We start from the raw sequence: 24,442 nt of genomic DNA on the forward strand, positions 1-24,442 counted from the left end.
TAACAGGTTGGTGGGTTTTTTAATGAGAATTCCAACATATGCAGTTGTGTTGTAGCCAGTATCAACAGTTTTAATGTATGTAAGACTGAGAGATCTGCAGATATTTAAAACAACATGACCACCACATTAATTTCTGTAATTACAACTACACAATAAAATTACTATTGAATGATAGTATAATAAACTAAACTAAACTAAACTCAGACTTGTATGGATGAAAGTATTCTGCATATTTCTTTATATAAAAAAAATGAATGCTACATTCTTTTCAAAATGTACATGTTTAGTCTGCTCTGGTGAACCTCACCATCATCAACCTCAGCAGAAAAGAGATCAGTTTACTTCCCAAAGCTCCAGTTCTCTAAAATCAAAGATTATTGGTTTATAATACAAATCTTGATTGATACTTTCATTCCAGTTAATTCAGTGCTCCAAACACAGCAGTTGAGCTTGTATTTCAAACACAAGCCAGCCATGGCTCTAAGAAACTGTAAAGAAACATCAGGGCACACCCATGGTTACATAAAATGCTACAGGTTAAAATAAACCCCAGGGTTTATAAAATAAACCCTCTGGCTGCTCCTCACCTTCCACCAATGAGCATATGACCAGGCACAGTGACTTGGATAAAAAGCAGAGTTGTTGGACTGCAGCGAACTATTTAACATAATGAGACAGTACTACAGCTTTTCTGTGGGCTGAGTAGGAGCTTGTTCAGAAGTGGTCCTACTGTGAAACACTACAAGTCTAATAATCAAGAACTGGCTAATTTACGAAGGGAGGAGAGGAAGGTTGCCTTTCTTTCATTTTGGAATTTCAGGTTAATTTGAAATACTTTAAAAAGTGCTTATAAAAACAGAACACTTAGCTAATTTGTACATATTTGTAGTAATTTAAAAGAGAATCACATTTCTATCCTAAAAAAAAATCAGTTGCAATTCTTAAAAGACATCAGTTGGAAAAACTTAGTGAGTCCCAAAAAGACAACCTTGGCTTTTTCCTTTGAACATGCTCATGCAAAACCTGACACACACACACACACACACACACAGAAGTACTTACAAGGGATCTGACAGTGACAACTGAGGTTTTTTCAGTGTTGATGAGATCTATAGTGAAACAGAAAAAAGAACATATTGGAGTTTGGGATGTTTTTTGCCTGGCAGAAAGGAGCAATCTTTAGAACTTCCGCCCTACTGCTCCTAAAAAGCACAGGCTATGAATTCAGACAGAGGTGCAACACAACCCATACAAGGGAGAGCAATTACATTACTGGAAAAGATTAAGCTTCCAAACTACACTGGACAGACAAGACATGAAGCCACCAAAAAGGAGCTTAATTTTTATGTGACACTACTCCCTCCCTTCTCTATTTAAACATGTTCTGAATAAAATTATGAACAGAAGCTTAATGTATTTTAATTACCAAAAAACCCCAAAAAGACAAGGAAGACTTTCACATTGCATGTAGTCCATTCTTCTAACTCAAGGCAGAAACAAGAAGCCCTCTGTCACTCTTGATAGATGAGTATCAGTAGAAACACAAACTCAGGACTACCCATGGCACACACTACCCCAGAGGACATGAAGTGGATATGGGGTATTGAGGTAAGAGACGAGTTTCCAGAACAAAAGCATGTTTATAGAGGCAGTGAGGTCTCACTGATCCCATGACCAGTGCAACAGAAGATGGCTCTGTGTAACTGCAGAGATAAGGCTCCAAGAAGTCTACTGCAGAAAACTTTAACTGACATTTAACCTAGTTATATTTTAATACCCTTCCCCATAAGTCTAAGATTTTAATCAGTTTTTACAGACTGAAACCAAGTTAGATGTCCCTTGCAAAATTCTCCTACAAGGATTTTCTCTTGAAATATAAAGAAGAGGTGCTAGAATGTTTTTAGTGTTACTGGCACTTGCATGTGGCTGTATAAGATTTTGATGCATTGCAGGATCAACCCAAACTTGTGCTAAATAAATATTTATCATATCTTAAATATACTGCATATAACAGACTGACATACTCAACATGCAAAAGTACCTCCACACCAGTTGTATTCAGTCAGAAGCCAAACTCAGCTATTCAAATTAAACCTTATGCCTTCAACCTCCTACTTAATTAGACTTTAAGAGAAAGCATAAGATGCAATGTTCACATCAATGCACCATCAAGGACACTTCAAGGTAAAACAACTACATATTACTAAGTGTTAACAGTTACGTTTTCCATAAATTGCCTCATTCCCTACAAATAAAATTTAGCACTCATGAAAAATTTCACAGTAACAAGATAAAACTGTTATTTAACACCGGAATATTTAGAATATATATTATTTTCTATTGGTTTACAAAGCTCATTATTTCTCTTGAGTGTTGAATAGAACTAGACTGTTTAGATGCTTATCTAGCTATTTTAGAAACAGCAGAGCTTCCAGTTCTTGATGCAGGAAATGCATGTTCCCAGAAAGAGCAGTGTGCATCAGGGATGACTACAAGAAAAAACCAAACCAAACAAAAATAATGTTGTTTCTCTCCTAGATAGCTGGTTTTCAGCATCTCCAAAGGATTTTCCTCAAGTGAAGCAGTTTCTATCAATTTTGAAATGGTCTGGAGTTCATTTAACATTTGCAGTGACATGTTCCAGTGTTCATACTGGAAACCTCACTCATGAGGTAATGTTTTCCTTACAGCTGTTATATGCTGGGGGTTTACAAAAATTCTATAGTCCAAGCTTACTCCTGACTGACACTGTACTTTATGGGCTGCCACAGATGGAAGAGATGTTATCTGAGTATAATCTTTTATATCCTTAATTGAAAGTTTTAGACAGATATACAACACTCTACTCCTACGCCACAGAACAGAGTCTGAAATCAAAGCACACATTCTAGAACAGAAGAGACATTCGTCTCTTCCTAATTTAACCCAAATCTAAGAAACAACTGGCAATTATATTTTTTTAATATTGAAAAATAGCTTTTAAATAGTCACTAATGCTTATGGGAGTAAGTAAGAGCAAAAGTGTGTATGGGGAACAGAGAGAGGGTTTATTATGCCTCTGGAAGTGACTATTCTTAGAGGAGGAAATGCCCTAATCTTCTCTGCATTTGACTCTCCAAACTGAACAGAATCAACTTACTCAGCATTTACACACACCACTAGAATTTTTAAGTGTAACTCAAAATCTAAAGAAGTACCTGTAGCTAGAAATTTCATTCTATGCAGTTTAATGTTAATAAGGCACCAAATTATTATCTTCACTAGGAAAGGCTTTAATTAGCCCAAGCCCAAAACATTCCAAAGGCTTAATAGTGAAAGTATATGAACAACACTGTTTATTATCCTTCTTCTGGTGTTAAAAAGCTTGTCAGGGATCCAATTTACTACAGAATAACATGATTAGAAGAAAACACAACTTCTTTTTCTGTCTGCTCCAAACACTGTGCTAGGAAAGTCATTTAGTAAGAAAGATGACGTTAGAGAGGAAAAGGGTTGTGTTCTAGTTTGTGAAGAAAACTGTAATCTGCAAAGCAGGTTGTTTTTAGTTTAAAAGCAACACCAAAGGAAGTCTGGTTCCTCTGCACCAGAGCCCTTGCCAACTTCAAATGGAGACACAATTCTGGCTTTAGTGTAAGTGCTCAGGCCTGACTCTTGTCAGGAAGTTCTGAAATCTTCCAAAACAACCCAGTATGAGTAAGTAGCAACTGTCTCTAGAATTTCTCAAGCATGCAGGCAGATCCAAACATTTTGGAAACCCCAGTGAGCATTCAGGATTTGTAACTGGAAAAGTGGTTTTACACAGTAAAAAAAAAAAAAAAAAAAAAAGAGTTGACCTGAGTAAGTATGTGGGTGTTCAAGTTAGTCAGTTTTCAGAAGGCTACTTAGTCAGTATTTAACTGTCCTTAATTTGTTCCAGTACAGGACAGAACAAGGCTGGGATTTCAAAAAGAGATTACACAAAGTCTAAGAAATACCACATTGCCAGGAAGATGCAGCACAATAAACAGATGAGTGCATACTGTCAGACTCTCTACAAGTTTTGATCTTCCAGATTTATACCTAACACACACAATAATGAGAGAACATTTCTACAGCTGAGAAGACTGTGATGAAATGCAGTAAAAGCTAGAAGAATCTGGTGGCTAATTACAACTTAATTTGTGTTAGAAAGATTGAAGGAAAAGAAACTGAAGGAAATTATTCAGTTTTTACATCATGTTGGTGTTTTTATTAAAAAAAAAAACTCCAGCAGTATTAATGCAAGTTACTCATGGCAGAAAAAAAGTCCATGAGGTCTCATTTTTCTTTCCTTCTCACAGGCATATTTCCACATACTTTCCTCTTGCACATTTTGGTACATCACAAACCGCAGTGAAAATTCAGAGAAAGACTAACCAAACCTAACCACTTTTCAGAAGTACTTCTGTGCTCTGGCAATGCAATAGAAGCTCAAAGCCTAAGAGTTTGAGAGCTCCCTGTACTATGCCCATACAGGGTAAATACTGGTACCTATGTCCTAACAAACAGGGAAATCAGTTGTTCCTGATACAAGTTTAAATATATACATTCAATTTGAAATAGCAAAATCTCAAGTGGTGCTAGGAAACGGTTTCTCTTACTGCTGCTTAAAAAATAGTTAACACAATAGTTTACTTAGCTAATAGCAAAGGTAACATTTATTTTTGGTTTCAAGAAAAATATTATTGTTGTCCTTTATATTCATTGCTTCTGCTTACTATCTCAGAACATATATGCACTTGAAGTCAATCAGAAAAAAAACCCTATCAATTTCTAAGTGTCAAACATCTATTGCTGCAGTAAGTACTGCAGTGGAAGCCAATTATCTAAGAGCCAGGGGAGAAACTGTCTCCTAATTTGTAACATGAGGGCAAGCAAATATTTGGTGAAAGGGCAAGAGCTGTTTGCATGCCCCAAAGGTAGAAAATGTTAAAGGCCTAGGCAAGATTCCACAACTGAAAACTGTCCATTGAGACTACACTGAATTGGGGAAGTACCTCCTCTGACCCCCCTGTTCCTTTGTCTCATTAAATTCTATCCAGAACCTGCCCGTGAGTACCTGAGGCTCTCTCGCTGCAGCACTGCCTCTCCCACAGGCCGCACCCAGCCTGGCCTGGCTGTGCTGTGCTCTGGCCACAGCCTGGGCTGCAAAGGCTGTCAAGTCACAGAACCACAGAATCATAGAATGTTAAGTGGTTGGACTGGACCTCAAAGCTCATTTCGTTCCATCCCCCTGCCCTGGGACACCTTCCACCAGAACAGGTTGCTCAGGGCCCCAGCCAGCCTGGCCTTGAACACTTCCAGGTGTGGAGCATCCACAGCCTCTCTGGGCAAACTGTGCCAGGGCCACACCACCCTCACAGTAAAGAATTTCTTCCTATTATCTAACCTAAATTTTCCCTCTTTCAGTTTGCATCCATTCCCCCTTATCCTGTCACTATGATTCCTCACGATGAGGTCCTCTCTGGCTCCCTTGAAGGCCCCTTCAGGTAGCAGAAGGGGCAGTGGGGTCTCCACACAATCTTGTCTTCTCCCAGCTGAACAGCCCAGACTTTCTCAGCCACAGGGGAGGTGCTCCAGTCCTCTTGGCAACTCCATGGCCTCCTCTGGACTTGCTCCAACAGCTCCATATCCTTCTTACGTTGGACACACCAAAACTGTGTGATACTCCAGGCTGGGTCTCACAAGAGCAGGGCAGAGGGGAGAATCACCAGGTCAATCTGAGTTACACACAGCTCTGTGAATGCACTCAGTGTGACTGATGGCAAACACAGCTGTTTCAGTATCTTTTTTTGTGGTAAGGGAAGTGAGAGGCATCTTTTTGTTTCACTGGCATTTTAGTTAATGACTGGGCTAAAAACCAGTGGCTTGGACAGAGAGTATTCCAGAAGAGGATGGAAAAGGAGAAAATGTGCAATTGAAAAATACTGTTATTACCAACAGCTACAAAATATACTTGGACTACAGGGAAAAAAAATCAAAAAGAAAATGCATATTCTATACTAATAAAGAAGTATTTCAGTCTGATCCCCCAACATACACCCCTATCTCATCAGGCATTAAGGCAAATGTTACTCTGATGTTCCAACAGCAGAGGTAAATGTACTATTTCAACCCAACTTTTTAAAACATGGACACAAAAAGACACACAGTACGAACAAGGACAAATTTCAGAGGACATGTGGCCATGGAAGACTCCAGCAAAAGCTCCGTAAACAGCCAAATAAGAACTGATAATCTTCCCTCCCACACACAATAAATACACAAGGGACAGACTAGCTAGTTCTGTGTTTAGCTGCACAACCATTTTGCAGTGGAAAGGTTGTGACTTTTGTGGCTCTGATGATCCAGCTAGTGAGATTTAAGTCATCATCATCTTTTACTTTCTGATTCTTTCTCAATAGCAAACTGCTTCACAAAGAGTGGCCTCTCCTAAGACTGGTGCATTGCACAGTGTAGAAGATCAAACCAATTTGAGACTCACAAATGCAAAGCCCTATTTCCAACATCTTCCCCTGTGTTTCAGGGCACACTAAAAGTAAGTAACTGATGTACAGTGTTTACAGTCTTCAAAGCCAGATGTAATATTCCTGTTTCTAGAATAGTACTGGATACTGCAGCTTCAAGTTACATTCATACTTTCCAACTAATTTTTTGCTTCTAATTGCTAGGTGCTTCCCTGGGCCTGGTGATATCCATTTTTATCTGTTTTCAGATATTGTCAGCATTAGAAACATAAGCATTGATGAAGATTGTTTAAGAATTAGGGTGCTCATCTCCCCTCTTATGCTTCCGATGATCATTTCAACAATAGCCTTTGACAATGTAAGGAAATTAGGGTGCCAGGTGCTTTTTGTTTTGCAAATAAAGATGGAGAAAATAATCTTCCTGGGTGTTTTTCAGAATGTGATTCACAGAAAACGTATTTATGCTTGTCCCAGTTGGATACAGCTGTTTCACTGACTCATGGGGTGCATGCGTTCAAGTTCAGACCTGATGAAGTTACAGTATTAGAGTTGGGTAGATGTTAATGATATTTTCCTCAACAAGCCAAAAAACTCATTAATGAAGTTACCCTAGCTGCACAAATATTAACACATTTCCTGGCCCTGAATCTGGTGTGTCACCAAACATCTGTCAGCACAGCCTAAGAAGAATTCTATGTACCCTTGTTATGACGCAATAGAAAGACTTAAAATGGCATTTTCCAACATACAACAAAATAGTAACATGAGTCTCTCCTAACTCTTGCTCTTACATAGTAAGAAAGTAAACACTGAACCATTCTCTTTTAAATAACATTTAGGTAATAGATTTGTCTGACCAAAGCTTACATACATGAACTCAAGAGAGGCAGTCATCAAAAGCCACTTCCTTTATTTATAAGTTTCCTGCAATCTAGCAGCATGGATCTGTATTAACCTCTCTGTGAAAGGAGCAATTCAAGCAGTCAAATACTGACATGCACGAGCCCAAGTGCAGTCTGGCAGGGAAGCAGGCAGTGTAGTGACAGTGTAATGACAGGGATCATCCCACAGAGTCCGGGAGCATTAACCTGTGCTCTGCTGCAACCCGGGCACAGCAATGGACTGCAGCAGCTTCTCCTTTCGCTGCACTTACCCTGATTGTGAACTTCTCTTTAAATGTTTTATCAACAGCAACTGTTGTGCAATTTAACAGACTGAAGTTCTAAATACAATTCTTTATTCCTTCTGTAAGCCTGACTGGCTTTTCAGCTTTCACTTTTGCAAGAAATGCTACCATTGATTTTACATTTACCTTCCCTGCTTTTCAGAAACTCCATCATCTCTCGTCATTCACATTAGGGTGCCTTCTTCTCAGACATGGGTCATAATTTAGGTAGTGAAATTAATTACATACCTAAAAAGGAAGGGGACAGAGTAAATGTTCCTCCTTGTGTACTGCACTAGTAGTCTTTCGTCTACCAAAAAGTGTACTGCAGGCTGGGAGAGACTTTCCTAAGGCTTGTATGGGTTTTTCAAAATTCTGAGGGGACAGTCAACAAGAAGAGCACTAGAGCTGGAAAACACACCTTCCTTTTTCTCTTGGGAGCTCACATTCAAATGTAAATTATTCCCTTTTTTGACTAAGCAAAAAAAAAAAAAAATTAGGCTTTCTTATTTGCATTTTGAAGGAATTCTCTCCTTGCAGACATTCTGATATACAGATGACTGGATGTGCACTTAAAAAAAAATACAAGTTAAAGAAAGCTGCCCCCACCCATGGTCATTTGAGATGGTAGCCCCTGAGATTTCAAGCATGAGTCATCTCTATTTTTCATTTTCATTGTGTAATAAAAATGCTTTGAGGGTCAATAAACAGTAGGAGCTTTGGGAACAAGCATAGTTTAATCTTTTGCACAGATTTACAGTATCTTCCAGTGAAAAAGAGATTATGTTTCTTGTATGTTTAAGGAACTGAATTTTACTGTAGTCTTAATGCAAAACTTTAGCAGTCTATTGCTTGGTTCATGTTGAACCTACCCCATTACTTTCTAGCTAAACATACCTAGATTAATTTCTAAGTATTCATCATCTGTAGATCCACACGTGGAATTCCCAAGTTGTAACAAGACAGGACTACATACTGCAACTTTTTGCTTGAACTGACTTTAAACTTTTTGTGACTGAACTTGCTTTCTGCTACTTTCATGTGCTTTACGGTAGACTGAGATATCCTTAGGGTACATTTCTGTTAATAACATTATTTGGCTTTTCTATCAAAGAAGGCAATTTTACTGCCTTACTGTATCATAACAGTTCTTTGATTTTTATCTGCACTTCAAAGAGGAAGTGATGTGACCAAACAAATCCCACTACATTTTCTCCTACAAGGCAAAGTGCACATACAAGTTTTTAGACTTAACAGCTCGAAACACTATTTTGTTCAGAAGTACTCTGAACATAAACATTCATACTAAGACAGGAGAACACAGCAGAAACAAGCACAATTCAAGACTTCTAAAAAAAAATACGCAGGAAAAAAATACCTCTGAAACAGTTTTGAACACCAAAGTTTTGAACTTAACCACCCCCCAATAAACGTACAGGCACGTTTATTACACTTATTTACAGACATGAAAGTATTTAAGGTGTACAGTTTCAGAGGCAGAAGTATTTGATGTTCTTAGTCCAGAATATCCAAGTAGCTTTTGCAAAGCAGCAGAGGGGTAGAGGATCACATGCTCCAGGCCTGAGCTGGAACCGGCTCTGGCCAAGGAGCTGTGTAACCACATTATAGTGGGTCCTACCACGCCCTACCCCTCAGCAAAACATCCTACACAGGACAGCCGGGCGCTAGCACAGCCACAGAGCTTCCTGAAAGGAATTTGTTCAGATCCTGACAGTCTGGAAGAAAAAAAAAGTGTGTGACTATTTGCAGCAAAGCACACAGCTTTGATGGCATGACTTTTTATTTAGCTAACTGGATAATTCTGAGTATGAATAAAGCAGCAATCACAGTAGCAACTGCAGAAGAAAAACTGTGCAGCCCTAGACTAAACAGACAGTAAAGTGGTCTCAGACAAATTCTGAAGGAAGTTTCAAGAGGAAACTGATGCTGTTGACCATTCTTTCAACTTATTTTTAGTAACTTTTTGTTCTGAAAAAGGGACAGAAAAATCCTTAGCATGACACAGTGTATCGCAACAATTCATGCTCGTAATTAAAAAACCCTAGTAATTTACTTTAGTAACAAATGCAACAATACTCAAAAAGCTAACATTGTCAGAAAATGTTTCTAATTCAACTTAAAAATACACGGTCCCCACTTCAAGTCTATCAGATTGATCCTTACAGTGATGGGAGGACAAAGTTTCCTGTTGGAAGTTTTGAGTAAGGGTTATTTAAGTGCCCACTCTCCAGTTATTGTCAATCTTGCTGCTCACTAGCAGACACAAAAAACAAGTCACTTTACTTTGAACACAACTGCAATTCAAATGTTTCTAGGTAAGCAGGTTGATAAACTCACAAAAAATCTAAAAAAACCCCACATTAAATAGTGAAAGTGCTAGGCCCTCTAAGTTACAAACAGACCACTCAATCCAAAATTCTCCTGACTTGGTAATATGAGCTTTGTCAGCTGTTGGTTGTCAATGCCATTCGTACAATTGCAAAACACTACCTGCTCCTTGAAAACATGGAACAGGGCATTCACATGCTGTACTTTAGGTCAGGGGATACCACTAGAAATTACATTATCATTTTCAATTCTCACCTCAGTTTTATGTTCTGAGTACCTTCAGGAGTTTGAATGATGTAACATGCCACCAAAAGCATGCCAGACAAAAAGTTTTCATGTGTACTCTTGGTTAAATCTGGGATCAGACTGCTTTTAACAGCCTCAACTGTAAAACTTCAGCAACCAAATATTCAAAGCTTACCTTTCTGAAAGATAAATCTAGTTAATGCTATGCAAGTTACCAATGTATTTCCCATTTTCAGCTACCTAGGAAAACTATAAACTAAAAGGGGTAATACATTACAAATTTATCCAACTGTTTGTTCTGTCTGAGGAACACCAATGAATCAACTTACAGAAACAGGCAACAGAAACTTTATCCACCACGGCCTTTCAAGGAATAATACATCCTCCCTTTACCTTTTCATCCTATGTCTGAACACAGACCATGACCCAGAAAGGTGGGAAAACAGCCGGTGTGGTAGCATGATCAGGACAGAGTCTTACACAGAACAGTCAAAAATAATTGTATGTGATTATCATTCATCAAACCACCTTTGAGCATTCAAATAACCCGAACTCATTCAAGGCTGGAATGAGGTTTTTTCTTCAGTTATGCCTGACAGAAACTGCCAGGTGTTTATCCTCTCTGCTCCTAGTCAAGTTTATGGAACACTCCACAATCACCATAAAGCATTCTGCATAGGTACTGTTACTGAAAGACATGCAAGAAAAACAGGCCTGAAAGACCAGCCAGATGGAGAACTGGCAATCCCCGAATGGCAAAAAGTAGTATACAAGGAGGAAAAAACTATGCTCTGCATAGTTTTCTAAGGCATAACCTTGCTCTGAGGCCTGTTCCAGCTCCCACAATCTCACCCTGCTTTTTACTTAAGCACAGCAAACGTAGTTTCAGTTTCCAGTTTTATTCCTCTTGCCTGTAGCAATACATTTCATAAGGAAAGCACTTTTGACCATAAGGAAAGCGCTTTTTACTTAAGCACAGCAAACGTAGTTTCACCTTCCAGTTGTTCCTCTTGCCTGTGGCAATACATTTCATAAGGAAAGCACTTTTGACCATGTTGTTCAAACAGAGGAGCTCATAAAAATGCAGAAGTATTTGCATGCTTATGAAATAAGCAGATAATCCATTTTCATAATGAAAATTAAACACACCTATCAAACAAAGGCACAAAATCAAGGCTATCAAGTTCAGTATTGATTTACTCTAAGTAAATACACAATATGAATAAGCAGCACATAAAATTGCCTTCATGGAAAGTAATGTGCAAAATGACAAACTAATAGGATATTGTGAGCAGATAGAAACTACTCCATCCTTCCTACTTCTACATCTGGTGCAAAAAGACCACAGACACCACAAACCAAGATCTCTTCCTTCTTTTTAATTTTTCTTTATATTTTTATATCACTTTGCTGTTAGTTGACGTTACCACTAACTGCTTACTCTTCTACATAACATTCAAAGCTATAGAAAATACTGTTGTAAAACTACATTTTACCTATACAGTATTGCAATTCTTTTAGTATCTGCATTTTCATTGTGTAAGAAAACCACAACAAAAAGTGCCATATTAGGAATAGAAAAGAGGTTAGAAAGGTTAGTATTCGAAGCAATTTTTAGGATACAACAGAACTTCAACAAATTACTTCACTGATTTGACATAAACATGACCTCAGTGTAAGTGAGACTCCAAATGAGAAGTGAACAGTGCAACAAGGGGGTTGGTTCCCTGAGTCTTCAAGTTTAGGCTCATGGCAGGTGACTGAATGCAGATCTGGACTGTGGTGATCTCACCTGGGCTGCACTGGCTGTTCCCCTGGGCTGCAGAGTCTGCAGGCAGCCAGTCACACACAACCTGTAGCTGCACAGGCTGTCTGACACCGCTCCCCATTCAGTGCCACAAAGTACCACTGCCAGAAGGAAGTGGTCACCTTGGTTTAGTTCTGCTGACACACAGTTCTGTTCTTTGCAAGAACTTCAAGTAAGCCTGAAAACAGAACTACAGCACAAAAAGGAGCTACTGCTGAACAAAGTAGCCTCTACCTATTTGTTGCTGCCCCAAGCTGTCCCCTCCTTTTGCCAGGAGCCAGAGTGAGAGTGTTGGCTGCAGCCTTTGCAAGCTTAGTGTGTCCATGGAGTGTATTAGTGGGGAAAAAAAAGGCAACCAGCAGCTGTACCATGATATATAACCTCCTTTTATCTTTACCAAAAGCCAAAAAAACCCCAACTCAAGCCCAACCCCCATACCTAGACACTTTTAAAATTTATTGCAGATTAATTTTATACACTCCAAAATACTTTAATAGTCATAATTTTTTACTCGTGGAAGGTCAGGAGTTTGTAATCTTCCTAATCCAAAGTGGCTGTATGGTAGCTGGCTGCCAAGTTGTCAGCTTAAGCTATGAAACAAATGCCCTCATTCATAAATTTTTGGGATTTTGCTGTGAGCCAACCAACATTCAGCTGTGATACGCTGTGTCCAGCTCCTCAGACTGAACAGGCATATTTGAAATAGTGACATTTCATAGGCTGCTCAACTCCTCTGGCTACCAAGACAAATAAGAGAATGACTCACTGTGTATTCTACTTACCATGTGCTTTAGGTAAACTGAACTTAATATTATGTTTTCCAAAACTATTGCACATATGATTGCTGGGGAGGAAACAACAAAGTACTAACTGGATCACTTAGACAAGATGAAGTGTTTCAGTAAATCTGATCAGTTACATCAATCTGCCTTTTTTTTTTTTAGACAGATACTTGCACCCTCTTACCAGCAAGGACCACACAGGTGCCATGTATTCTTACCAGCTTCCTTCAGCCCTGCCCACTCAACAGGACACTGACGTCAGCACACATTTAAATATGCAAAGACTCCTTCTGCTGTATGTGCTACCTGCCATAAATATGTGCAATAAAATGGTGAACTACAACACAGGGTGAAGTTAGAGCAAACACTCTGTAGTACCTGCCTAACTTGACAGCAGTGAGTGCTCTTTGTATTTCACTGTGAGGAACTGACAGTACTCGTTATTTACAGTCTAATGTTTCTCTAAATACATCCTTCTTAGTGTTCTTTTTGGTTCCAGTTGTACAGTGGCTCCTAGTGCACACAAACAGACCTAATAAATAAACTACTGTTTTGTAAATTATAACATCTCCAATCAAGACTTGTAGCCAGATAAGCAATCACTATATGAACACAAAAATGTATTTACTTTGAGAAAGTTCTTATATTAGCAAACACTGTGGAATAGGAGGCTTGCTATTGAGCTGAGTAAGCTGGATGGGCAACTCAGCTGCTCAGTCTCCAAAAACACAGCACACCTTTAGCTTTTCACTTTTTTCAGGCTATTCAGTGCATTTTATCTTGAACCACAAAAGATATCTCTTATGTTACACCTCCTATAAAAAATTCAAGCACAGGAATTAACAGGTGTGTGTGGAGAACAGAGAGATGATGGAATGAAGGACACCAGGCCCCTCTGGTGGCTACAGCAGGCTCGTGGTGAGAGCTGCCTGCACTGGGCATGGAGTCCAAGGGTCTGTAGCCAGGGGCCTTTGGGTGCCACAGTAGAACATGGACATGTTGGAAAACAATCACAGGAAAAGCTATCAGATATATCAGCACAGCAGTGTTTCTGTCTGTAAAAGCATCTGTGCAACTGAGGATAGTAAAAATTCACTTGCACTAGCACACTGTTGAAGCAAACCTAACACAAGTGTTAAGGCTGTTCTTCCTGTGATACATGACAACGATTTTCTGGCAGCTGTGAAGGAAGTGCCTTAGGGCACACAGGTGCTCCGCAGAAATCAGTTATTTGCTTTGTATTTTTTTTCCAAGAACCTGAACTGGGAAATACAAAATAAACATGCTTTAAAACTACCAACAAAGAGGAGAATTTCTCTTTGTGGTATTACATACTTAGTATTATAATCTATTCAGTTCCTCTCTATGCCAATATTTTTCTTCTCTGAGCAGGATTTCTGCAATTAAGGCCCTTAAAAAGGCTTTAGGGTCACTTACCAAGAAGGACAGTTACACAGCTGTTTTAGGGGCTACTCTGACAATGAGCTGAGTAGGTGGATACAAGGGATGTATCAGTTACAGCAGTGCCAAGGTGAGCAGAGGCGTGGCTAAAAATAACTATTTGGGGATGGGAGGAAATACTTCATGAAATCATCATCAGCATGTGGGTTATTGACTTTTTTTTTTTTTGAATCGTGATGTTTAAAGGTCAAAAATTTCAGCACAGAAATTAAAGTGTTCAAGCTCTCACTCCCCAGTAACCCCAACCCCAGTGATGCCAAACCACACGTGGGTGTGTAATGGGCACTGCTGACAGCACCAGAGCCCAGCCATGCACCCACAGCACACTCACAGACTGCCATAGAAAAGCAGCAGTCAGTGAGAACCTTAGCTAAAGGCACTACTGCCACTCCAGTTACTTCTCTGAAGTTACATAGCAAACAGCCAAACAAACAGCTGTATAAACTGGATATTGAATTGCTGAAACTGAGCCACTGCATGTACAAAGGAAAATGTCAGTGAAGGTGTGGTGCAGGATGCACCTCTTGTAGCTTATAATGTGGCAAAAACAGTTAAAAAAAAAAAAAAAAAAAAGCTATCCTTTCACATTACTTCAATCCACTTCTGTGTCCCCTAGCATATAAGTGAATTGTGCTTAATGAATATGAAGTTTAAAATGTTATGCAATTGGGTGAAGTGCATTGCCAAGTGGAAAAAAGATCAGAATACACTATACTACTACTACTTTCCCTTTAAAATGTGTTGCACTGTCTTGTAAAATAGCTTAAAAACACCCAAACAAAAACCAGGTCAGCTGTACAGATCTAACAAGTACTTTTGCCAAACACAACCATTAACTAAATGTCAAAACTTTTACATGTTGAACAGGCTTATACTACAGCAAAGGAAGGGGGTAGGGTAAATGCGTCATCAACAGGTATTTTAAAAATAAAGCATTCATTTAAGTTTAAATCATTTTTTAAAAAGAAATCATCTGAACACAAGCATTTCTGTAACTGTCTTGGTATTGCTCACTTACAATATTACTTTCTGTAGTAAGGGGAGTTAGAACAGAACACCACTTCAGTGTCATTAAAATGATAATTCAAACATCTCTTAATTAGTACAAGCTGTAAGAGAACAAGTACTGGGATGTAATGTGCTGTTTTAAGTCTGTCCTTGCAATGTTAACTTGTTTCTAATTTCAGAGTCTTTCAAGCATAGGTTATTTTTTAAATTGATATCTATATCAATATTCTACCTGCCATCATACACCTATGCTATAAAACATTCCTGATTATCAGTGTTTAGAAATAAGGGCATTTTCCCTGTACACTAACAAAAGTGATGAGCAAAAATCATGAGATGAGCTGCAGCATCATTACAGTTTCAAGTAAAACAGATGTGCATACAGGTCTTCTGCTCTGGGTTTTGACACTTAACAGCTGCCATTGCCAGACCAATGAATTTATAATAAGAACTTAAAAAGAAATATAAACCTGTAAGGAAAGTTACAAGTATGCTTTTAAAAAAAGATGCTCTACTGATGAAGCAGTAATGTACTATAAGGAATCAATAGTCACATCAATATACTTTGAAGGAAATCCCAGAAATCCTGGTTCATTAGTTTTGTCCTCACTGAACAACAGTGGTATTCAAGTATAACAGATTTAAGTCTCGGATTTAAAGTGCTAACTAAGGATCCACCTTGGATCACTTTAAATCCGAGACTCTTAATTCTGTGATAATTGGTGGATCACTTTATCTCTACCGTGGAGATAAAGATATCTCACCTTGAAGCCTGGTGAACTCCCAGATGTACAATATCCCTTGATTAACTGTACTGTAAAACCCATGCAAAAATTTGTTTTTTAAAAAATAATTTCTCAATATCTAGGATTCCTTAAAATCACTTTACTGAGATGAAAAATACCCTTCGATTTCAGGGGCAAGTCCAAGAGCTTAGTTCTATCTGAAGCAAAAAAAAAAAAAAAAAAAAGGAAAACAATTCCTCACATCCTTCACATTACACGGCTGTTACTCCAAATGGAAAGCAAATAAAATGCACACTGACTTTTTGAAGCGGCAGCATTTGCTCCAACCTCACATCCATCCTAAGCAATTCATGCACTCAAACTTTAAAAATCATCCATTATACAAACTGACTATCTGACAACATAATGGCTAAAGGAAAACACTTCCCATCCCTCCCAGTCCCATGCCCACAATCACCTTTCCTTGCTTGTTCTGTCCCTCCATTTCCCAACACTGCCCGTGCTATTTATTTCCTTACTTAAAAATGGTTCAATGTGCCTTTGAGGTTTCTGCTATATTTGGGATCATCTTAAATAACTCTCCAGACAATTGTACCATCAGGCCTTGCACTCAGACACTCCATGTATCACAGCTCTGCAGGCTCATGGCCTTAACCAACCTGGTTCTGGACATTGCCAGGGTTGGGGCATCCACAGCCCTCCTGGGCAGCCTGGGCCAGTGTCTCACCACCCTCACAGTAAACAAGAAGTTGATGCCAGCCCCAGCTCAGTCCTGACTCAGAAGCTACTCTGGGCTGTGGTGGCACAGGTCAGCAGCAGCACAGTAACCTGAACAGGAGACAGGCTCCCTATCTAGGGCAACAACAACAGCATGAGGAATTTCCACCCCCACCACTCATTCCTAACCTCTGTCTCACGCACTTGGTCAGGTAAATAATGTTATGCACACCTGGCACACAATCGAAGCTGTATCTTGATTATGAGTGCACTTCATATGCAGTACTAGGTAGGAACTGATAGCCCTGATAAAAGTGGGGCAGGGAAAGCAGAGCTGCTGTAGTTTATTTAAGTTCTGCCCAACCATTTTTGTTGATCCCAATGCAGATCACACTAGGTACTTTCTGCAGAGAAGGAAACAGACCGCAGCTCCTAGGCAATACTGGCCACTGGCCAAATCATCTTCCATGCGGTATCTTTTTAGCTCATGTCCATATAAAACAAGCAAAACCAACTCTCAGCTCCAGCGTGTCCAGGATTAAGGCAAGGTCCTCCCCATGCACCACTCAGACCGCAAAGAGTGGTGTGAGAAAGGGCCTTGGTGCTGTCAGGCTCCACAGGCACCAGAGATCATTGGAGAAACCCGTCACACCACTTCAGTGTGTGCTCTACTTTCAGTGCAATGCAGGTTACCCCTAGTGAGTGGCCACAGAAGGAGTAACCAGTGCTGCACTCAGCATTCACGTGCATGTGCCTACCTACAGAGCTCAACATTTTGAAGAAACATACAGCTTCTAGGAGTGCCAGCAGATTATGGGCAATCCGAATTTCCCTCCCCCACCAGCAGCAAAAACAATAATGAAACAAAAGCAACAGCAAAGTACTAATAATCCCTATCCACTGTAAACATAGCTCTACCAGCAGAGGAGGAATACTTTCTTAAGCTTCCCTTCTGTACAGCTAGCCTATTCCAAATAGAAACGTGAAGGGCAGCAATCCCAGTTACAGGGAGAAGAGGAGGAGACTTTAGAACAAAGATGAACACCAAAGCAGTCACTCTGCAGTTGCTCCAGAAGGTAGGAAAATTAAACAGCGTGGACAGCTTTTGAGATAGGCCTTCCACAAAAAAGGTTGAAGACATTGCACCATCTAAACAACAATCCAATCTATGAACAAATGGAACAAAACCATAAATTTTGTTTCTCAGGAAATTGCTTTGCTCCTTCCATGCAACTTCCCTCTCTCCTGAGAAAACAAATGCCCTGAAGCACAGTGACCACATGCTTATTTGCATATACAATGAGATTTCCCTTAATGATTAACTCCAACTCTTTTTTAGTTTAAGTAATGCCTTACTCAGAAGGGTTTTCTTATAAATGAGCACTCATTCGTCATGTTAACTACCTAACTCTATTTATCATTAACTTCAATATATTTTGCACGTTTACTTCACTCAGGCTGCTGTTTGGTATTTAATTTGAGTATTAACTTCATTTACAACAGTGTAAAAGACTGCACCTATTTTATATATATAGATATATACCGTTACATCACCTGGCATATGTCTGTAACCAAAGCCTTGCCATAGTAGGTTGTTCCAAAGTGGTTCCTCTGGTTTTATAGAGGGGCTGAGGCATCGCCCTTGTGTTAGGAGATGTTGTCACCTGCTGAACTCTGCTAATTTATTATGCTGAAAATTTATAGCTGCTGCTGTTGGATTATTCAATGAGCAGCCAATGGGCAGTGCCATTGCTGGTGGTGCATGTTCCAGAGGGCATTAAAGGTAACACACGAGCGAAGTATGCATGAGATGCAAACACGTAAATAATGAACACCTCCCGAAACCCCCACCATAGCAGGCTCCGGGGGGACATCGTCTGTTTCAAGTTTATACAGTTCTTTAGTTTAAGACGACAATGAAGGGGAACTGGTAAATACAAAGAAATGAGAACTATGTTATAAATGCATTAAGTATTTTCCAAAATAACTTTTATGTGGAAATATTTAAGGCTTCTGCAGAATTGTATTAAAACACAAAATTTGTATGCATGCACAAAGAGCAGAAGAAATAAAACATGAAATCAAACATCCTTTCAGAGACTGTGGAACTTCACAGTTAGTCTGAGATGATAAATTCCAAAGATTCAAAAAGTATCACTTAAAGAAAAAAACCCATATGTTTCTAAGGTCTATCTGCAGCTTTATTTGCTCATCTTTGCACTTGAAATTAGCAAGGCTACAATTGCAAGGTTGTCTATAATAGTAAATGACAACACCAATCATATTCTTATTTCTATGCTGCAACACTCCAAGATGCAAAACATAACCAAGCAAGGACCAACATTATCCTTACCCTGACAATCATCTTTTACCACCATCAGGGACTTCAACCATCCATTTACTTTCTATAAAACATTCCTTGACACCAAATTTCTCTGTAACCTCCATCTATATTTACTGAGCATCCTCACTGAACTATTTTGTACTATCACTCCTTTTTTCCCTAACGTAAATGTTTCACATTTAATTTTTTTCCCCAAATGCTATACACTATAAAGTTAAATGCTACAATTATTTCATTAAGGGACTGGGCAAAGGGCAGCACTGAATCAGGAGAGGTCTGTGCAGCCAGGGTGGGGGAGCCAGGCAGTGCACATACACTTGCTTTTCAAATAAGCTTCAAAAATCCACAAAAGGGATGTTCTAGAACACCAAAAAGCAAAATATATCACAGGGGAACACGACAACAAAAATATTCAGCCAGTTTCTTGCTTTCCTTTAACAGGTGCTTTTGTGACGTCGAGCAGAGAAGCATGCGCTAAGCAGTGAATCACCTCTCCTGATCAGCATCAGCCCATCTCCCGAGCCCAGCCTCCTCCCCTGCATCCGGGCGGGGGGTGGGGGGGCTCTGGGGGCCGGAGGGCTCCGAGGGAGGCCAGAGCCCCGCCGAGGCACCGGGCAGGGCCCCGGGCAGGGCACCGGGCAGGTCCAGGGAGCGGCCGGGGATGAGTTCCCGCCCGGCGCGGAGCGGGAAAGTGGCGGGCGGCAGGTCCGGCTGCCAGCGGCAGCGACCGCGCTCGGCCCCTCGGACTGCGGGCGGAACGGGGAACGGCGAGAGGCGCCGGCGCTGCCCCGGAGCTGCGGGGAAGCCCTGGAGAGGAGCCCCAGCTCGGGGCGGCGCTGGGGCGGGCAGGGGCGCTCCCGCCCGGCTTCACCCCGGGCCGCCAGCACGACCCCCGCGCGGCACTTCCAGGCGGCCTTTCCCCGCCGCCACCTGCTCCGGGCAGCGGCCGGGCCAGCTCCTGCCCAGCCGTACAGGGGCGCCGAACCCCGGCGCATCCTCTCGGCCCGTCCCCCACCGAGCCACAGCCCCGGGGACGGACCTGACCCCGTGTAACCCCCGCTCTTTCCCCGGCTGACCCGGCCGCCTCGGCCCCTCCGGAAGCCCCGCGGGCCCCCCTCGTGCGCAGGGCGACCCTCCCGCCCCTCGCCGCTCCCCAGATGCTGCAAAGGGGAAGCAAGGGGAGCGGACCGGCTCTGCCCCATCCCATCGCACCCCACTCCATCCCATCCCGTCCCCTCCCCGGCCTTCCCGCCGCGCAGAGCCCGCACTCACCGCGCCCAGCCCCGGCGCTGCCGGCAGAGATCACAACGGTACCGGCGACGGTACCGGCTGCTAAAATGGCTGAGGGCGCGGGGGAGGAGCGAGCCCCGCGCCGCCGCCGCCAGGGCCGCCCAATCCTCCCTCCCTCACTCCGCCACCGTGACGCCACCGGGGAAGGGGCGGGGGCAGCCGCGGACCCGGGCCCTGGTCAGTGCTGCCGGCGCGTCCCGAGGTGACCCCGGCGTTCGCAGGCTCATGAGGGAGTGACACGGGACCCTGGCCTGCGGGCAGAGCTCGGTTAGCGCGGCCCCGCTGGGGGCTTGTTACGGTTTCGAGGCTCACGGAACAGGCCGCGGGGCAGGCGGACCTACGGGCGCACGGCAAAAGCTACTCTAGGAACCCCAGCCCCGACCCCTGGGCACAGCCTCCCGGGTAGGCTCCAGCTGGAAGCAGCAAGGCCGCCAGCCCGGATCTTTCAGGCTGGAACAGAGGTTTGTAACCCAGTTTTGCCTCCTGACAGTCTGGAGACCACCAGGCCCAGTTGGAGGCCCCTTTGGTCTTTACTCAGAACACAAGAAACGGGTTTCAGCAGCAGTGCTGACGAGAGCAACTGGGATTACTCACAGTGCGGTTCAAAAAGCCAGAGGCTACAAATATCCCCATGATTCATGCAAGAGTTTGCCAGATGGTTTTAGCTGTTTTCGAGTCTAAGGCTTCTTCAGCAAAGAAGAAAATAACGTGCTTCTGACAACACCACTTCTTAATAAGAAGTGTAAGGGAAGAGGAAACATGCTATGCTCCATCTATGCCGAGCAGAAGTCCAGCAGGATCCTCCCCCGCCCCATATGGAGTGGGACCGAGTGTAAAAAACGAAATTGGCATACATTACTTAGTCATTGCTATATTTGGTAACAAGTTTGCTTCCATAAAAGACAACACCTTGCAGGAGGTGAAAATGTTCTGGCAACAACTGCATATGCAATGTGGATGTAATATTTAATAATTCTCAGAGAAGCAAAAAGCACATCACTTCCTTGGATAGAGGCTGAGCTGAATCACTGTGTGGGCTTTGCTGTTTGGACTTTATGACACTTGGGGCAGTCTGTTATACTCTCACTTTGTTTTAATTTGTTTCAAACCCCATTGTTTTTCTTAATGTTATGTCATCACTAATGAGAGAACCTGGATTGCACAAGATGCCCCAAGCCATATCTGTTTCATGCAGATTACCTTTTTGATCTAAACTCCCTAAATACTTAGAAAAGGTTGGGCAAACCAACTTGCCACAATTTTTTTTTTTTTTTTCCAACTAGAACACTGACACAGCCTATTTTCTAAATCTTTGTCATAAACAACAAATGGGCAAGAAAACCTACTTGTAATTTATTCCAGCTATTTTGTACTTCTTATAGTCTTAGATTTTGAATTAAGTGAGTATGTGGGTAAGGAAGCATGTCTTGTGCCTAAGCCAGCTGAAGCACTGGAATGGCCACAGTGGATAATGCTGTTCCCAATGAGGACTTCTGCAGCTTAGAGACCTTTAGCTAGAAGTAGCCTATTTCTGCTCTTGATAAACAATGGAAAAGAAATCCATTCTCTTTCTTAGTCCTATAAGCTTCCAGCATCTACAGCTTGATGTCATTACACAGTCTTAACTTCTTGCTGGGTGGAAATCACTTCTGTATGTTCCGTGCATTCTGCCTGGTATTTCCGTATGATGTTCCCTGACTTTTGCATTCGTTAACCATTCTCTCTTCTCTCTCTATGCCACTCCTTGTTTTGCAACACAGATTTGCAACACAGATTCCTTGCATTACTACTGTATTCATCTCTCTTCTAGGCTGACAAGTCTCACATTTTCCAGGTGCAGTTTCACAGTACCTCTAACAAGTCGGAGCTTCCATCTCTCTGCTGCAGACTGAATGTCCTTGCTCCCACATGGATTTCAGGTGCTTCAGGTTGTGCACTTCTGCTGAGTGTAACTCTCCCTTGCCTCCTCCTTTATGCCCTACCTGCTGGAGATCTCACCAAGCCATGGGACTGCCTCATCAACCTCTTCTTAGCCCTGGACAAGCTGGCCCTGTGTGCCACAGGAAGAAGCTCTGTGGGGAACCCCAATGCCTGCACTTTTTCTTGTCTGCTCCTGTCCCCAGGCCAGGCACCACTGACTGACATCCAGGCCTCAGTGGTGTTGTTGAGGATGCTCCACAAAATACTTTATCTGTTTCAGAAGGATGAACATCTAGGTCAAACTAATAATTTCAGGAAAGTTGGAAACAAATTTTGATTAATTACGATTAAGGAAAAAATATAACCTGCCAGGTTATCATTAGAATAATGAGTCCAAAAATTATACTTACTACAGACAGGGTGTCCAGGTGAAGAGTCAAATACGACTTGTTTTGTTTGTGGAGGATTTAGAAAGAGGACCATGGGAAACCTTTCCTGCAGCTACAGGTATGCAAATGCCTGCCTGATTTTCATAGGATTTACTGATGTAGAATATGCTCTTTTGTTTGTCATAAGATACATTTTCATTTAAACCAGTTCTTTGAAAGACTCCAAACATTCTGTTTTGAAAGCAAAGCAGAAACAGATTTACTTGCTCTTTATAAATAAAGCTATGGTTAACTAGTAATTCCCTGAGGATGTATGATACTTCCAAAGGCTTTAAAACAGGAAGTTAAGACAAGGAAGTCTATGGTCAGGAAGCCGACGTTCACTACAAGATGTGTAAAATGTCTTTGCAAACTTTGAGAGGAGTCTTCAAACAAAAATTAAAATGATCCTTGTATAACAAAATGTCACAGTATCCTCAAAACTAAATCTGATTGAAAGGATTCTCGTTGTCTCTCGTGTTGCAACTCCTTTGTATCATTCCAGTAAGAAACACCCACCGAAGATCTCTGTGGGATGTGATGAGTGTAACAGCACTTCCCAGACAGTGAAATCATTCTGTACTGACGCTGATTTTCAGCCTTATCACAGAGGTCAAAAGAAGAGAAAGGAATCTTGAGGAGAGGCTGAAGCCAAGGCCTAGAAGGTTTCTGTTTTTCACCCACAATTCAGTGCAAGCTTGAAAAGAGTAAAGAGCTTCTCACCTTGCTCCTGATATCAGGAAAGGGATTGCATAATCTTAGCACTTCTAATCTAAGTAATAAATCAATATCTGGAGCCTTGTGGGTTGTTTATTTATATTAGGAGCAGTGACTGATGAAATCAACTATTTCCTAAATACAATCCTGTTTTTCTTCACAGACTGTACAGTTAGAATCAAAACAACAGAAAACAAAATTTGTACACAAAGTGGGCTATTTTGGAGCAAGCAGTCTCCCAGAAAAGTTACCTGAATTTCGTCTCAGGCTGGTAAAGTTTTAGTGTTCCCCTTTTTGCACATTGGACCTCCACATGAACTCTGCCCGTCGGGAGTAACACACTTTTGTGCACTCCAGACCTTTTTAAACTGACTCTTGTGTTTTAAAAGAAAACAAAACCAACATAGCAGTCAGTCATACACATTTGGTGACACAAAGGCTTACTGATATCTCCAAGTAAGTGCATTCCAAGGAGGAATTTCCAGTGGGGGGAACTGAGGGATGGTTGTGAGTAAAGGGCAGCATTTTAAGAAAAGGGGCTGCTACCAAACGTATGAATTGATTTTTGGTGCTTTTTGTTCAAACTAGTTCTGTTCTTCCCTTAGTCTTATACAGGAAACCAGATTCAAAAATTATCTGCAAATCTGTTTATAACAGTTGTCAAAGAATAAAAAAAATTCTATATTTTTACATGAAAAATAAAAAACCCTTTGTTGTATCTCCATAATACTGGGCCTTTGGGGGAAGCAGCAGGGGGAATGTAGAGACAAAGTCTGATAGGTTCTCTGAACAAAAAACCTGCAATCAGTTTTGTTCCCCTGATGTACCCAAATATGACTTCTCACTTTGAGTCATTGTGTAGAAAAATGAACCGCAGCTTGCGAGCACTGAACATATACTTGCATGACATGATTAAATCATTGGTTTAAGCCCTATTCCATGTGTGAAACAGAAACACGTACCTGCTTGCAGACATA

General features: G+C 41.3%; 2 protein-coding genes across 9 annotated transcripts in view; one reads left to right on the forward strand and one right to left on the reverse strand.

Moving 5' to 3' along the window:
- The window catches only part of ACSL4 (acyl-CoA synthetase long chain family member 4), a 38,714-nt gene extending 18,226 nt beyond the window's left edge, over positions 1-20,488 (reverse strand). For 4 of the 8 annotated variants that reach the window (XM_032123754.1, XM_032123751.1, XM_032123753.1 and 1 more), the window contains exons 1-2: positions 20,383-20,487; positions 1,063-1,109 (exon numbers count right to left, since the gene is read on the reverse strand). Coding sequence is in view for 2 of the 8 variants with exons in the window: in XM_032123750.1 (XP_031979641.1) it covers positions 1,063-1,109; positions 7,798-7,825 (75 nt within the window). In the remaining 6 variants the exon portion in view is untranslated. Of the gene's footprint in view, positions 1-1,062; positions 1,110-7,797; positions 7,900-20,382 lie in introns of those variants that run through there. The other 4 variants (XM_032123750.1, XM_032123749.1, XM_032123747.1 and 1 more) reach the window with 3 other exon arrangements.
- LOC116451097 lies at positions 20,268-23,544 on the forward strand. The gene is made up of 3 exons (XM_032124235.1): positions 20,268-20,432; positions 20,673-20,861; positions 22,211-23,544. Exons 1-3 carry the CDS (start codon positions 20,268-20,270, stop codon positions 22,655-22,657), a joined length of 801 nt encoding a protein of 266 aa, XP_031980126.1. The 3' UTR covers positions 22,658-23,544.
- The last annotated feature ends 898 nt before the right edge of the window (positions 23,545-24,442 follow it).

This window comes from Corvus moneduloides, chromosome 14 (genome assembly GCF_009650955.1).
Source record: "Corvus moneduloides isolate bCorMon1 chromosome 14, bCorMon1.pri, whole genome shotgun sequence".
In the NCBI taxonomy this organism is placed as follows: domain Eukaryota; kingdom Metazoa; phylum Chordata; class Aves; order Passeriformes; family Corvidae; genus Corvus; species Corvus moneduloides.

What these genes read in the sequence shown, in the direction of transcription:
- LOC116451097 (XM_032124235.1), top strand. Translation starts at nt 20,268, where the DNA reads ATGCTGCAAAGGGGAAGCAAGGGGAGCGGACCGGCTCTGCCCCATCCC. An exon ending in TCACAACGGTACCGGCGACG is followed by an intron (nt 20,433 to 20,672) that starts GTACCGGCTGCT and finishes GAGCTCGGTTAG; the next exon opens with CGCGGCCCCGCTGGGGGCTT. An exon ending in TCTTTCAGGCTGGAACAGAG is followed by an intron (nt 20,862 to 22,210) that starts GTTTGTAACCCA and finishes TCTCTCTTCTAG; the next exon opens with GCTGACAAGTCTCACATTTT.